Here is a 14,568-nt window from a genome sequence, read left to right on the forward strand (position 1 = left end):
TTGGCCAGTTGATAAACAGTTTCTGAGGCTATATTTATTAGTGGCAAGGAGCTCATCCTAATACAAGGAGCAGCTGAGATTCTGTCTCTGGGTTAAAAATTAAAAACTGAATGTGTTCAGGACAGAATTCTGTTTGTTCAGGCACTGAAGTGTGACATGGTAGACGATGCGTTATGGGTAGGAATTATACCCCAAGTAGCAGAGGTGGAATGCATATATTAAAAAACTTGCTCTATGGGTTATTTTTGTTCCAAACGTAGCTGTGCGTGTTAGCGCACATGTGCCAAAACAACTTTGCTGAACTGCTTTGTTTTCTCTGCCACTGACACGGTTTCCCGATCCCTTTCTAGTATGACTGCTTTCTCGAGTCATGTCTTGTGTACTTGTAAGGAGGCTGCTAAATGGAGTGGAGCTTGAAGTCACGTGCACGCAAGTATATTAGAGAGAAATGCATTTCTTGATTCATATTTTCCCCTGCTTCTGCTTAAAAACAGAGGTCTTTCATCTAGCTCTTCACATATTTCTCTGGTCAGCTTTTGACGTTTTGCTTAAACTCCAATAATGGAAAAATAACACTGTGCTTATACTTTTTTTTCCTCATTCTTCAGCTAGTCTGAAGTTCTTTACAAAGAATGCCAACAAAAATGCCGTAAGTAGGAAGATAAATAAAGAAGGTGATGTTCATATCTAGCATTTTCTTGAACACTTCCTAGAAGCCAGGTGTTGTGCAAGACACTCTTTTCTCACCACCTACTTGATGACACTTTGTAGGAGAGCCTTTTGCCTGTCTTCCACATGAGGCCAGGGCGACTCATCCAAGTTCACTTAGCGGAGAGGGTGGCAGTGCTTGGGTCCTGCTCCCACTCTCCTGCCATCGCCCCTGTCAGGTCACAGGGGCTGGGAGTCGGGGCAGTGCTGTGCCAAGGGGGGGGCGCCGTCCTGCTGGGGGGCCTCCTTGTCAGCCTCTGACCCTCATTCTCCTGGGCCAGACACTTGGAAATGTCTTACGCTCCAAATCAGTTGAAAACACCTTTCTCACTTCCAGCCCTACGGTTCCTGGTTGCTTCGTAACTGGTCAGCGTGGAAGCAGACGCTTCTTGTGCTTTAGCATTCGTTCACTGCATAGTTACCGAGTTTGCACCATGTGTGCGGCTCTTCCTGCTCACTTAAAACGGTTGCTCTTCTTTCAGTCTTGTAAGCAGGATACAGTAAGCTTCTGGAGAAGCAGTTAATTTCATTCATTATTTAAACAAAGATTTTATCTGCTGGGTGAAGAATTCATGAGAAAATTGCACTGAATTCAGATGCAGATGTTTGCCGAAGAAAAGTGAGTTGTTAATCTTCCTGGAATTTGGTGGGTGAACTTAAAAAATATTTTTATTAATCACATTGTTCTTTGTACTTCTGGACGTTTTAAGAGTCTCAGTATTACTGTTCTCGCGCAGTTTCTTTGTTTTTCCATAAATGCTTTCAGAGCACCGCTGCTGTACCCCGTTGGGCTTCACTGTGGACCTGCAGTGTCACTGTTCTCTCTGAGCCCTTTTCCGAGTATACCTGCTGTAACAGCTGTTACATGCTTTGCTTTTTCATGTGCTCTTCTTTTCTAGAGTGTTCCGCCTTGCAGTGTCTGGGGCCGGGCAGGGTTAGCTGTGGGCTGCAGTCTCTGAACAAGTGTGGGCACCTCGGCCCTCGCGGCCTCCCTGCCATGGCCCTCTCAGCCCTTCACCGGTGCTTCCCCTCCCACCTCCCAGCTTCCAGGCCGGGCACTGACAGCTTCTTACCGTGGGCACTCAGTAGACTCACTTCATGGGGATGCTGTCCATCAGTCTTCTTGAAGTTGAACTTCTCATCACATTCGTCTTTAGTCTTCTCGTGGCTCAGACTGGGACAAAATGAGTAGGCTGGGATTAAAATATTTTAGTGTATGTATATTTATATGTATGTATATCTTTGAATACTATGTAATTTTAACGGAACAAGATAAGAAATTTGTATATTTCACAGTCAGCAGTATAATTTGTTTTGGAAGTGAGCTTTCTTTTTTTTAAAGATAATTGCAGCATGTTTTATTATATTTTTGTTTATAGCAATATAATGAAATCTTTTAAAATTTTTTTTATGCAGCAGGTTCTTATTAGTTACCTGTTTTATACATAGTAGTGTATAGCTGTCAATCCCAATCTCCCAGTTCATCCCACCCCACCCCCCGTGGAAATAAGCTTCTAAAAGAAGTTACCCCGGGCTTCCCTGGTGGCGCAGTGGTTGAGAGTCCGCCTGCCGATGTAGGAGACGCGGGTTCGTGCCCCGGTCTGGGAGGGTCCCGCATGCCGCGGAGCGGCTGGGCCCGTGAGCCATGGCCGCTGAGCCTGCGCGTCCGGAGCCTGTGCCCCGCAACGGGAGAGGCCACAACAGTGAGAGGCCCGCCTAGCACACACACACACACAAAAAAGTCTTACTGGATCGAGTCATTATTGAAATAAACATACTAGTGGAAATCCCATTTGTCAGTGACAGGATAATGAATCATTTAAAAAAAAAAAAAAGAAGTTACCCTGAAAAATTATCAGTGGGCGGATAATCTGATGATCACTTTAACTTTTAAAGGAAATCTTACCACTGTGCATTTTCAGTTATTGGTTATCTCCTTCCAGGAAAAAAAAAGTTCATATTGCTTACAAATTAATCCATTGGGAATGAGTGTTTACATTTGCCCTTAGCTGTCTGCACCCACCCCCCTGGGAGACCCAGTTCCCAGGCCTCAAAGACCATCTATGTGCAGATGACCCCAAAGTACCCCTCAAGCCCAGACCCGCCCCCAGGCTCCACAGTAGGATACAGAACGGCTCACATTCTCTGTGTATGAAACCTAGAGGATGTAACTGCTGGCGTTCACTTGGACGCTCCAAGCACCTCACCCCTAACCTGTCCCACATGGTGCCCGCAGTCCCCCAGCTCCTCCCCACGTCTTGTCTCCTCTGTCTCAGTGAGTGACACCACCCCCATCCTGCTCACCAGAAACTTAGAATCTTTGAGTCATCTTTCTCTTACCAGCCACCATTCTAGAAAGCGATTTCTGTCCGGTTTACCTTTAAAATATATCTCCCATCAGCCTGGGTCTTCCGGTCCCTGCTGCCCCCACGGAAGCCCTAGCCTACATCACCTTTTGATTCGTCCACCGCGGCACTTCCTCCCGGGCCGCCCTGGCGCCACTCTTGCTCTTTTCCCCACAGTTCTTTATATGGCAGTCAGGGGTCATCTTTTTTAAAATCCAAATTGGATTGTTTCATTCACCTGCATAAAATCTTCAGTGGCTCATTTTACACTTAGGAAAAAATTAAATTATTTTCCTGACCTTCAGGACTATATTTTACCCTGCTGAATCGCCTTGGGAACTTAAAAGTACACACATACATAGATGTAGATATGCCTGGACCTTCACCCCCAAGTTTCAGATTAAGTTGACGTGAGGAGGGACCAAGGCATTGCTAGATTTAAAAGTTCCCCAAGTGATTTCAGATCCACAGCAGGGATTGAGAACCACTGCTCTGTACCAATGATTCTTAAAGTTTAGTGTACATCGTATCGTCTGAAAGGCTGGTTAAAACAATGTCTGCAACCTTGTCTGCAGTCTGTGTCTGTTGATAGATGAATGGGTAAAGACGGTGTCATACACACACACACACACACACACACACACACACACACACACACACACACACACACACACACACACACACACGGGGTGGGGGAGAGAGAAAAATATTACTCAGCCATAAAAAAAGATGAAATCTTGCCATTGCAACGAGATGGATGGACCTAGAAGGTAGTATACTAAGTGAAGTAAGTATGAGAAAGACAAATATTGTACGATTTCACTTAGATGTGGAATCTAAAAAAACAAATGAACAAATGTCATAAAACAAAAACAGGATCGTAGATACAGAGAACAAACAGGTGGCTGCCAGAGGGGAGGGAGACGGGGGATGAGTGAGACGGGTGAGGGAGACCAAGAGGTACGAGCTTCCAGTTACAAAATAAATGGCGCACGGGGATGAAATGTACAGCGTGGGAGTACAGTCAGCAATATTATAATGGCTTTGTATGGTGGCAGACAGGAACTAGACTTGTCGTGGTGATCATTTTATAATGTAGAGAAATAGCGAATCACTGTGTTGTGCGCCCAGAACGATCACAGTACTGTAGGTCAGTTATACTTCAGTTGTAAAACAAAAGCAAACAAAAACACTGTCTGCTGAGCCCTAACCGCAGAGTTTCCCATTCTGTAGGTCTGGGGTGGGACCCGATGATTTGCATTTCTAAAGAACAAGGGCCTAGAGTCTGTCATACAGAGTGAAGTAAGTCAGAAAGAGAAAAACAAAAACCGTATCCTAACACATATATATGGAATCTAAGAAAAAAAAAAAAAAGGTCATGGAGAACCTAGGGGTAACACGGGAATAAAGACAGACCTACTAGAGAATGGACTTGAGGATATGAGGAGGGGGAAGGGTAAGCTGGGATGAAATGAGAGAGTGGCATGGACATATATACGCTACCAAACGTAAAATAGATAGCCAGTGGGAAGCAGTCTCATAGCACAGGGAGATGAGCTCGGTGCTTTGTGACTACCTAGAGGGGTGGGATAGGGAGGGGGGGAGGGAGGGAGACGCAAGAGGGAAGAGATATGGGAACATGTGTATACGTATCACTGATTTATTTGTTATAAAGCAGAAACTAACACACCATTGTAAAGCAATTATACTCCAATAAAGATGTTAAAAAAAAAAAAAAGAACAAGGGCGCAGATGACATTTATACTACTGCTCCAGGGACTGCAGAGGAGCCACCACTCCATAGGATCTTACTCCTTCCTCTCCATCCTCATCTCCTACCATTTTACCATCTCCCTGCACACAGCCATGCCAGCTTCCTTTCCATAAGTCAGTTATGCTCAACTCTACTCACCAGTGAGCCGGTGTACTTCTGGTTCCCTCGAAATCTTGGAGCATCTGCCCCATATTTATGGCACAGGTCTCAGTTCACATGTCACCGTCTTGTAGAAAAGTCCCCCTTTCTGAAATGCTGCCGCCTCTGCCCCTCTCTGGTTGATCATTAGGAATTATCATAATCTGTAAACATATGTTTTAATTTGTTTACTTATTTCTTACCCGCGCACTCTCTCCCTCTCATTCAGCTGTCCCTCTGTCTGCCTCTGTCTGTTAAGTCTCTTGAGCACAGGGGCCCTGATCACCTGTATACTAATGGACGTGTGGACGGGGTCAGGCAGAAGAGCTGTTTTGCCTCCTTCACACACATGTACTTTTTCAGCAAATTGACATCTAAGGATAAGGCAAGGGATGCAAGAATGAATGAAAGCTGCTTGATGCAGTTGAAAACCCCAGTGTCTGATGAACCAGACCATCAAATAAGTAGCTGTTAAAAATAAATAAATAAATAAATAAATTTGTTGGACGGGTAGCTGTTGTCTATACTGTGGACTTGACACACCCGGACTCCGTAATCTGATTGTCACTACCCCGGGGAGGAGCCAGTCACGGGCCTCGAGAAGCCAGGGAACATCACGTCACAGCGTAAAGAGAGGAGACTCTCCCGCACCGCACCGCTCAGCATTCTTGTTTGCTTTTGTTGTTGTTCTGCTAATGTATTGGGCCAGAGGCGTGTCTTTGGAGAGAAGCTTACGTTTGCTAGGACCTTTCTGCTCCCACCTCCGTAAGGCCACTCTTGCCTATTTCCAGCCATACTCCTTTTTTTCTCCTGGACTCCTGGTAGGGAGTAGAGATTTTGCCCCCAGAAGACTCTTAAGTGGGTCAGACCAATACATGAATCAAATTAACTCCAAGATCACTTTGACCTCAAGGCAGAAAATTCATTCCATATTCAGGGACTCCAGTGAAAGGCCTAAATTCACTGTAATAATAAAATGCCCACAGGAGATACTCTATATTTGAATATTAATTCTATCTCATTATCAGATTCCCAGGGAGATACTAAAATCCAAAGATTACATTTCATTTTAAATTAAAGTCCAAAGACATTAAAGTCAAATTCTCTGCCCATGTGAGTTAAAATTCAAAGAAGTTAAAGTCCAAAATGTATCCTCCCAGTTTCTTATTCTGCTTAATCCCAGCTGGAGGGGCTCTTAACGCCTGCATGGGGTCAGGATTCTTTTAACAGCTGCAGCCTGGGTTGGTGTCCTGGGGTTTCATGAACCCCGATACTAAATCTCTGATATGCCTCACGTCTAAAAGGTTGTGAACCTCTGGCCTAGGCTTTTGCTCCGAGTCTTAGAGAAAGATTGTCTGTGAAATGCAGGTCGTGTGCTTTCTTGTTGCTTCTTGAGTAACATCCTGAATTGTTCCTCTGGCATAGCAGCTCAATCATGAAATGCCTAGTAGTAAGCTGCACAGAACACCGTGGAAATAAATGCAACACAGAGATAAACAATACTTATTTTTGTGAGACTTAGAGTTGATTGTGTAAGGCAAAAAGCCAGCAGAGGAGTATGGATGGAAATTAGTAACCAGAGGTGTATCCAGTTCATGAGACAGTCAAGGAAAGCATAGTACTAACTTAGAGCAACCCATACCTACCAAATTTCCTATGATTGCAGAAATGTATGTTTATATATTCAAACTTTGCTGAACAATAGCTTGTGCCCTGTGAAGGATTACCATGTCCAGCTCTTTTCAAGTATGGTGAGGAATCCTATAGAACCTCAAAACCAAGTGAAAACAGTATTGCAAACTGCTGTGACATTTCCTGTGTCCTTACTGTGTGCTGGGTGCTGTGCTGAATGCTTTCTTGGGTAATTCTCACTTTAACCCTGTGAGGTGGGCACCACTCTCTTGTTACACATAAGAGAATCTAGACTTCATGAAGCTCAGAACCCTTCACAGGTTACACAGCGAGAGGGCTGAGCTCGATTCTCTTGAAGGTCTGTCTGCCTCCAAAAGTATCCCTCTTTCCTCTGTGTGCTTGGGATGGTAACTGGTCTCAGCCTGTGGGCGGGCACAGCCACATCTCATACAAGGTGGTGCACCTCATCCAGCATCCGCCTGCATCCCTCGGGCTTCGAGCCTCCTGAGTTGCCGTCGCGCCTCTGAAAATGGCTTCATCTGTAGATCAGAGCCTTGTCCGAGCATTGCCACACCCATGTTGGTTGTGTGCTCACTTCAGCACACGACTCTGCTGATCTTTGTGTGTGTGCGTTTGTTTTGAGGTGCTATGTTTTGAACACATTTTCACCAAATGGTAGTTACGTTGATTCGTGGGGTGTTTAAATAGGAGATTCAGGGCTTCCCTGGTGGCGCAGTGGTTGAGAGTCCGCCTGCCAATGCAGGGGACGCGGGTTCGTGCCCCGGTCCGGGAAGATCCCACGTGCCGCGGAGCGGCTGGGCCCGTGAGCCACAACTACTGAGCCTGCGTGTCTGGAACCTGTGCTTTGCAACAAGAGGCCGTGACAGTGAGAGGCCCGCGCACCGCGATGAAGAGTGGCCCCGGCTCGCCGCAGCTAGAGAAAGCCCTCGCACAGAAACGAAGACCCAACACAGCCAAAGATAAATAAATAAAATATGTAGCCAAAAAATAAAGAAATAAAATAAACGTTTAAAAGAAAAATAGGATTCAGTCCTGCATTGGTATTATGCTCTTGTCTTTCTTCAGGTTTTTTTAAATTTTTGTGTTTAGCGTTCAGTGTGAGAGCAGACAATAACCGAGGCTCTGTTTTTTTGGTCAACCTAATACATTTTCCTAAAGAAGCTTAGATACTCATTCAGGTTGGGCCCACACACTTTGCAGGGTGCATTCTCTGAGATTAGTATTGGCTTCAGTGGGAGAGAACAGTTAGCAAATCAGTGAGTTGTCCTGCTGTTTACAACTCTTGTTTCCAGAGGCTAAATGTTAGTTTGTTTAAGCCAGACTTACTGTCTTGTTGAGATAGTTACATCGTGAAAGCGTTGACTGAGCTTGGCTCCTTGTTAGGAACCCCGACTTGTGACTCATTTATTATGTATCGGTCTAGAATCAGTTCCCAACATGTTAGGTAAAGAAACAAACAACTTCCTTGTTTTATGACATGTGAACAGAAGAAAACTTGTTAATTTCCTAATTGTTCCCCCGCCCCCCCTTCCTGACAGGAGCTACATGCCGCCCGCCAGCGGCAGCAGGAACTTGTACAACTTGAGCTTGGTGATGACACAGCGCATCAGCCACTCCTCCTGGAGGTGTTGCATCCTGGGATCCTTTTCCCAGTGATCGCGACCTGTGTTCACTCTGCAGCGTGTATTGCGTTTGCCATGATGCCACTGCTGTCCTTGTCTAGAGTAGTTCCCTTACGGTGTCAACATGTAATGAATTTCTACAAAAAATTATCTAGTGTCATTTCATAACGCAGGGGTGTGAATGAGAAATATTTATCTAGGAAAGCAGACCCTCAGTTCAGGCATGGCTCTAGTGTAACCATGATTTTCAAGAGCTCTGTAATTCACCCTTACTGCCTGCTTTAAAATGTCAGTTTTTAGCCTGTGATTTTATTCCCTTACCCATTTAACATACCTGAGAAGTCTACTCCCCACACCGAAAACGAGATGTTTTTCTTGCACTGAATTAAGAGATCTCTAATACTTCCTCACTTACCAAAAAAGTGGTTTTTGAAAATAAATTTACGATTTTGCCTCATACACAGTCGAATTGTGACTCGGCTTTGTGGAAGTTGTCCTCCAGTTGTCCTCGTGCTTTTCTCAGGAGCCACAGCCCGGAGCTCCTTGCCCCAGCCAACTGAGCTACTTCCAGTTCACACACGACATTGCCAGCTCCGCCGCCACCCCTGTGGCCCTGTACTGAGTCTTCACTGAGTGCTAGTCAGCACAGTAATCCATGCCATCCTCACAGTCACCCTGTGAAGTAGGTCCTGTCATCCCCATTTGACAGGGGAGAAAACTAAGTCTTAGAGGGTAAACGACTTGCCCCAAGCCACCAGCTCAGAAGCGCTGCTGTGCAGCCCTCGCTCTTCATCCCTGCGCCACCGCCTCCGGGTTCCTGGAGCACCACGTGTTCCGCCGGATCCCCCGGCTCTCGCGTGTGCTCTCCCCCTGCCCAGAGCGTTCTCCGCAGCCCCTTTATTTCTGTGTCTAATTCCTGTTCGTTCTTCTCACCGCGAGCTAAAGGTCACCTCTGCAGGGAGGCCTCCCCTGGGAGCCCCATGCTGTGTGGTCCCCTCGCTACATCAAACACCCAGCTCCTCGGGCGTGGAGATGCACCCACGTTCCAGAAGGGTCTAGATCACACGTTCACAAGGAGCTGGTGAGAGTCCATGGCTGTTCTTGCTCTGTGCCGGGCAGCGGGCATGGCTCCTCTCCGGGGTCTGTCCGCTTCACCCCGAGACGAGTGCGTGTGGCAGGAGCCCTCCTCTCCCGTTTGCAGCCTTCATCGTTAGCACCCTCATCCTGCGGGTGGGGGCAGGGCCGATTATTGGACAAGTGGGGGTGTGAGGGTTGCATGGAGAAGCTTTGGATACAGTCTCGGGTGGGGCCACTACCAGTTTGGCCATAAAATTTCCCTCTGTGCCACTCAAACACATGAGCTCCACCCTCAGCCGTGGGCTAACCCTCCATGCCAGAGCTTCTCATACTATCTGTGATGAAGAACTAGCTGTCTTTCCCCCAAACCATCCTGGACCAATATGTTTATACAAGGTAATATAAATGAATTACTAGAAAACAAAAAAAGTTTTTAAGACATAGAAAATTCAAGCCCAAAATTATAAGATTCAGCAAACATAGCATAAGTATGTTAAATTGCTGGCACAGTTTCTCACTCTTTCACACACTTTCTTGCAGACTGACAGTGTTCTCCAGACCGCACTTTGAAAAGCACTTATTAGTTAAATGACCATGGGGAGGGTACCTAACTTTTGAGCCTCAGTTTCTTTATCTGTAAAATGGAACCAGTAATACTTACCCTGGCATTGTCAGAATTAAGGGAAATCATTTAAGTGTCTGTCATTGCCTGGTAGATGCTGGATGTCTGTTAAATAGCAGCTCATTAAGCACCTTCCAGTGCCTTGGGAAATTTATAGGAATTAGATTTCTTCTCTTCTTTCCTGCCTTCAGGAAGTCTGTGTATCACAGCCAACTGGAGATCTGGTTTCTTTCGGTTGGACTGTGGTGTTTAGAATCCTTAAGTCATGCTGGGAATGTTCACTGCTACTGGCTTGTCTTTGCTTCTGTGCCTTTTCAGTAAACAGCTAGGAAGGAAACATTTTTTAGAAAGAAAAGAGAAAAATGTATCGTGAGTTCATGCTAGTATTTCTAATTTAAATGTAAACTACTTTGATTTGATACTTATTTTTTATGCTAAAAATCTTGGTTCCTAGTGACATAAATTACCCATTTTCTTTAAACTAGATCTAGGAACAAGGGTTCAGAATGCCAGTCGCAGTGTTAACGGTGCTGAGACGGCCTCATGCAGCTGTGGGACTGCAGTTCCGTCGGAGCTCAGGACACAGCTCCCTAGGGACAGCCCATCAAAATACTGTTTCAGTTCTGTGAAATAATTGTCTTTGTTTCACATGTTGTCGGATTAATTTGTTTCCATTTTCTGTTTTTATAACTTTATAAATTCATTTCTTCAAAATTGAGCTGTAATCGACATATAACAGTATGTTAATTTCAGGTGTACAACCTAATGGTTCAGTGTTTGTATATATGGGGAGATAATCACCACAATAAGTCTGGTTAACATGTACTACAAACTTAATTTCAAAAATTTCATAAAACATACACAGGATCCCAAAGTCAGAATTGTACAACTGGGTGCATTCACAGAGGTCCCACCTCTGTTCCTGTTACGTCCACTTCAGTCTCTGCTTTGCTCTGTAAATAACCATTATTAGTTTTTTATTTAACCCTTCATTTTTTTTAATATAAAAAATCATCTGTTTCTCCTCGTTCATTACACAAAAGGTTCACACATAATCCTGTTCTGCACTCTGCTTTTTTCACTTACCATTCTATCCTGATCTCTCCATAGTAGTACATTAGTGATCATGGTTTATTCAACGAGCCTGTATCGGTGGATGCTTGAGTTGTTTACAGAATTTTTCTTATAAATTGTGCTACATTCAGCATCATTACTCATCAGAGCAATGCAAATCAAAACCACAATGACGTACCACTTCACGTCCACTAGGGTGGCCAAAATAAGAGACAGTGTTATCAGGGACGTAAAGAAATTGGAACCCCCATACATTGCTGGTGGAATGTAAGATGGTACAGCCACTTTGAAAAACAGTCAAGCAGTTCCTCAAAGTGTTAAATATAGAGTTACCATGTGACTAAACAATTCCACTCCTCGGTATATAGCCAGAGAATTGAATACATATATCCATTCAAAAATGGGTCCATGAATGACTGTAACAGCATTATCATAATAGCCAAAAGTTTGAAACAATTCAAATGTGTGTCAGTGGATGAATGGAAACTAAAATACATATGCAGACATTAGAATATTATTATTCAGTGTGCTGATACATGCTTCAACATAGATGAACCTTGGAAGCATTACGATAAGTGAAAGAAGCCAGTCACGTACTGAATGAGTCCATGTGTATGAAACGCCCAGAATAGGCAAACCCATAGATACAGAAAGTGGGTTAGTAGTTGCCAAGGGTTGGAGAGAGGAAGAAATAGGACTGACTGCTGATGGGAATGGAGTTTAAAAACTCTGTTGGGGGTAATGAAAATGTTCTAAGATAGTGGTGATAGACAGCTTTGGGAATATGCTAAAATCCACTGAATTGTATATAAATGGCTGAGTTTTATGGTATGTGAATTATACCTCAATAGAAGTCTTATAAAGATATAAGCTGTGCTGAAGTAAATAACCTTGTACGAACATAATTCCACGTGACGCTGTATTTTTGATCCCAGAAATGGGATTACTGGGTCAAAGAGTGAATAACGCCTGTGATTTTGCTACGTATTGTCCAGTTCCCCACCGTAGGGGTCGTGCCGCTTTGCATTCGCTCCGGCAGTGTCTGAGGGTGCCGTTTCCTGTCACCTTCCCAGCAGCTTGTGTTGTCACATGTGATGATCTGCCCTTCCGGCAGCTGAGAAATGGTATCATAATTTGCCTGCATCTTACTAGGAGCACAGCTGAGCAGATGGTGATATCTCTGCAGTCCATCCGCATTTCTTTTTTTCTGTGCCATTTATGTTCACGTATTTTATCCATTTTTCTTTTGGATTGTTGGTCTTTTCTCAGTTTCTACAAGCTCTGTATATATTAAAATATTAACCCTTTGCCTATGATATCTTTCAGATAATTTTTACAGCATTCAATTTGCCTTTTTTAAAAATGTAGTCAAATTTTAAAACCTTTCTCTATTGCTTCTGGGTTTTGAGCCATAGTTAGAAATGTTTTCCCTGCTTCTGGCTTAGAAAAAGAATTCACTTACTAATAAACTGAGATTCACTTGTAGTTTATCCTGGTGAATAACACTGGGAAGAGATCCACTTTTATATGCTCTAAAGAAATTTTACTGCAGTAGAGTTGGTTTGCAGTGTTGGGGGGGGGTTTAAATACATTTATTTAATTAATTTATTTATTTATTGGCTGCGTTGGGTCTTCGTTGCCGCACGCGGGCTTTCTCTAGTTGCGGTAAGCGGGGGCTATTCTTCGTTGAGGTGCGCGGGCTTCTCATTGCGGTGGTTTCTCTTGTTGCAGAGCACAGGCTCTAGGCACGTGGGCTTCAGTAGCCGTGGCGCGCGGGCTCAGTAGTTGTGACTCACAGGCCCTAGAGCGCAGGCTCCGTAGTTGTGGCGCACGGGCTTTGTTGCTCTGCGGCATGTGGGATCTTCCCGGACCAGGGCTCGAACCCATGTCCCCTGCATTGGCAGGCGGATTCTTAAGCACTGCACCACCAGGGAAGCCCTGCAGTGTTGTTTAATTATACTTCTAAATTTTTTTTCTTTATTTTTGATCTAACTTTTTCAGCCATATGCATACATCCCCTCCCTCTTGGACCTCCCTCCCACCCCACCCCCATCCTACCCCTCTAGGTCGTCACAGAGCACGGAGCTGAGCTCCCTGTGCTGTACTGCAGGTTCGCACGAGCTATCTATTTTACACATGGCAGTGTATTTATGTCAAAGCTTATCTTCCAATTCACCCCAATTATACTTTTTTATGTGACTGTCCAGTTGCCCAACATTTTTGAGGAAGGGTGAAGAGAAAAAGTATCACTTTTTGTTTACGTCTGTTTTTAAATATTTCTGGATTAATACAGGTGTTTCAGGTAATTGCACAAACAGTATTATTATAGCAGGGAGTAAGGAAATCAAAGAGGAGCAACAGATCACCTATAATCTCCAGCCCTTCCCAGGCCGTAGCAGTGTGTCAATTTGTCTTCTCTGTTCTTTGTAGGTGAACGAGCTGGATGGCATTCCCCTGATCCTGGACAGCTGTAGCATCGATGACAGCAACCCCTGTATCCTTGATGTGACTCACGAGCGTTAGTTCACCCTCGGGGGCCTTTGCGGAACAAGGCCCTTGCCTGGTATTCATTCGGGAGGCAGCTGGGTGGCTTTCTCGGTGGCTCGTTCCTAAGAACTAAGCCACTCTCTCAAGGTTCAGGGCTGGAGTGTCACTCCTGCGGTCTGTGCAGCGTAGTGAGCTCAAGTTTTCAAGGTGGCTAGGACATTCTAAACCAACCTTCTACTACAGAGTGCCTTAAGACTCTGAGGCAAAAGCTCATCCGTGGCCCCTGTGTTCGCTGCATGTCACCGATGTCACCTTTCCAAACACTGTGTGTCCCTTGGAGTCAATGTGAAGACGCTTATGTTTTTTTCTATAGAGATTCGAGGTACCCAGTCCTCTGGAAGAACCATTTAAACACTAGTTTGGAGGCCTCTGAGACCTCAGGAATGGGGAGAAACGTTTCAGTGGCCCCCAATTCTGGTTTTGGTTGGGTACGGTCTTGCGACCCCCTGTTAGTGATGCTGGGGGCTCTGGCTCTTGCCCTTACCTGGTTTGACCACCCTTCTGGAAGGTGTTCTGCAGGGAACTTGCTTCTTCCCCCCGCCACTCCACCAGCCAAGGTCTTGCCCTGTCAGAAACTGATCCAGTACAGTGATGAGGAGCTAGGGACTGGGTACAGCCTGTTAAGTTTGAGAGAGAGTCTGTTTAACTTCAAGACCTTCCCTGGTGAGAATCAGACTCAGCCTGGTCCCTTGCCCTGGCTATCGTGTGGCCTTGTGCTTACTGCAGGTGGGGGGCAGGGGTGAATAAGGCCATTGCAAGGACTTTGAGATTGTAACCCTGTGGGAGACCGAGGAGGAGGGGAATTGTATTTTTAAAATGCTCACTGCGGTTTCTGTCAAGAAGAGAAAAGGAGCTGATGAAAATCATGTGTTTCAAAGTAAGTAGATTGAGAAATGCTTATTATTTGTGCTAAAGATACTGTCATTTGTCTGATTAGCAATAGAAGAAAATCTCCTATTTTAAAGAGCATGATAGCTTATAAGCTCAGTCAGGGAAAGACAAATAAAC

At 44.9% G+C, this 14,568-nt stretch overlaps 1 protein-coding gene across 3 annotated transcripts in view; it reads left to right on the forward strand.

Annotated features, from left to right (window-relative positions):
- ATXN10 (ataxin 10) overlaps positions 1 to 14,568 on the forward strand; it is a 152,783-nt gene that overhangs the window by 110,518 nt on the left and 27,697 nt on the right. For 2 of the 3 annotated variants that reach the window (XM_067010425.1, XM_067010424.1), the window contains exon 10: positions 13,444 to 13,576. In XM_067010425.1, the coding sequence (XP_066866526.1) occupies positions 13,444 to 13,536 (93 nt within the window). In that variant the 3' untranslated portion in view covers positions 13,537 to 13,576. The remainder of the gene's footprint in view (positions 1 to 13,443; positions 13,577 to 14,568) is intronic. The other variant, XM_059081679.2, reaches the window with a different exon arrangement.

The sequence above is a fragment of the Kogia breviceps genome, chromosome 12 (genome assembly GCF_026419965.1).
Source record: "Kogia breviceps isolate mKogBre1 chromosome 12, mKogBre1 haplotype 1, whole genome shotgun sequence".
NCBI lineage: Eukaryota > Metazoa > Chordata > Mammalia > Artiodactyla > Physeteridae > Kogia > Kogia breviceps.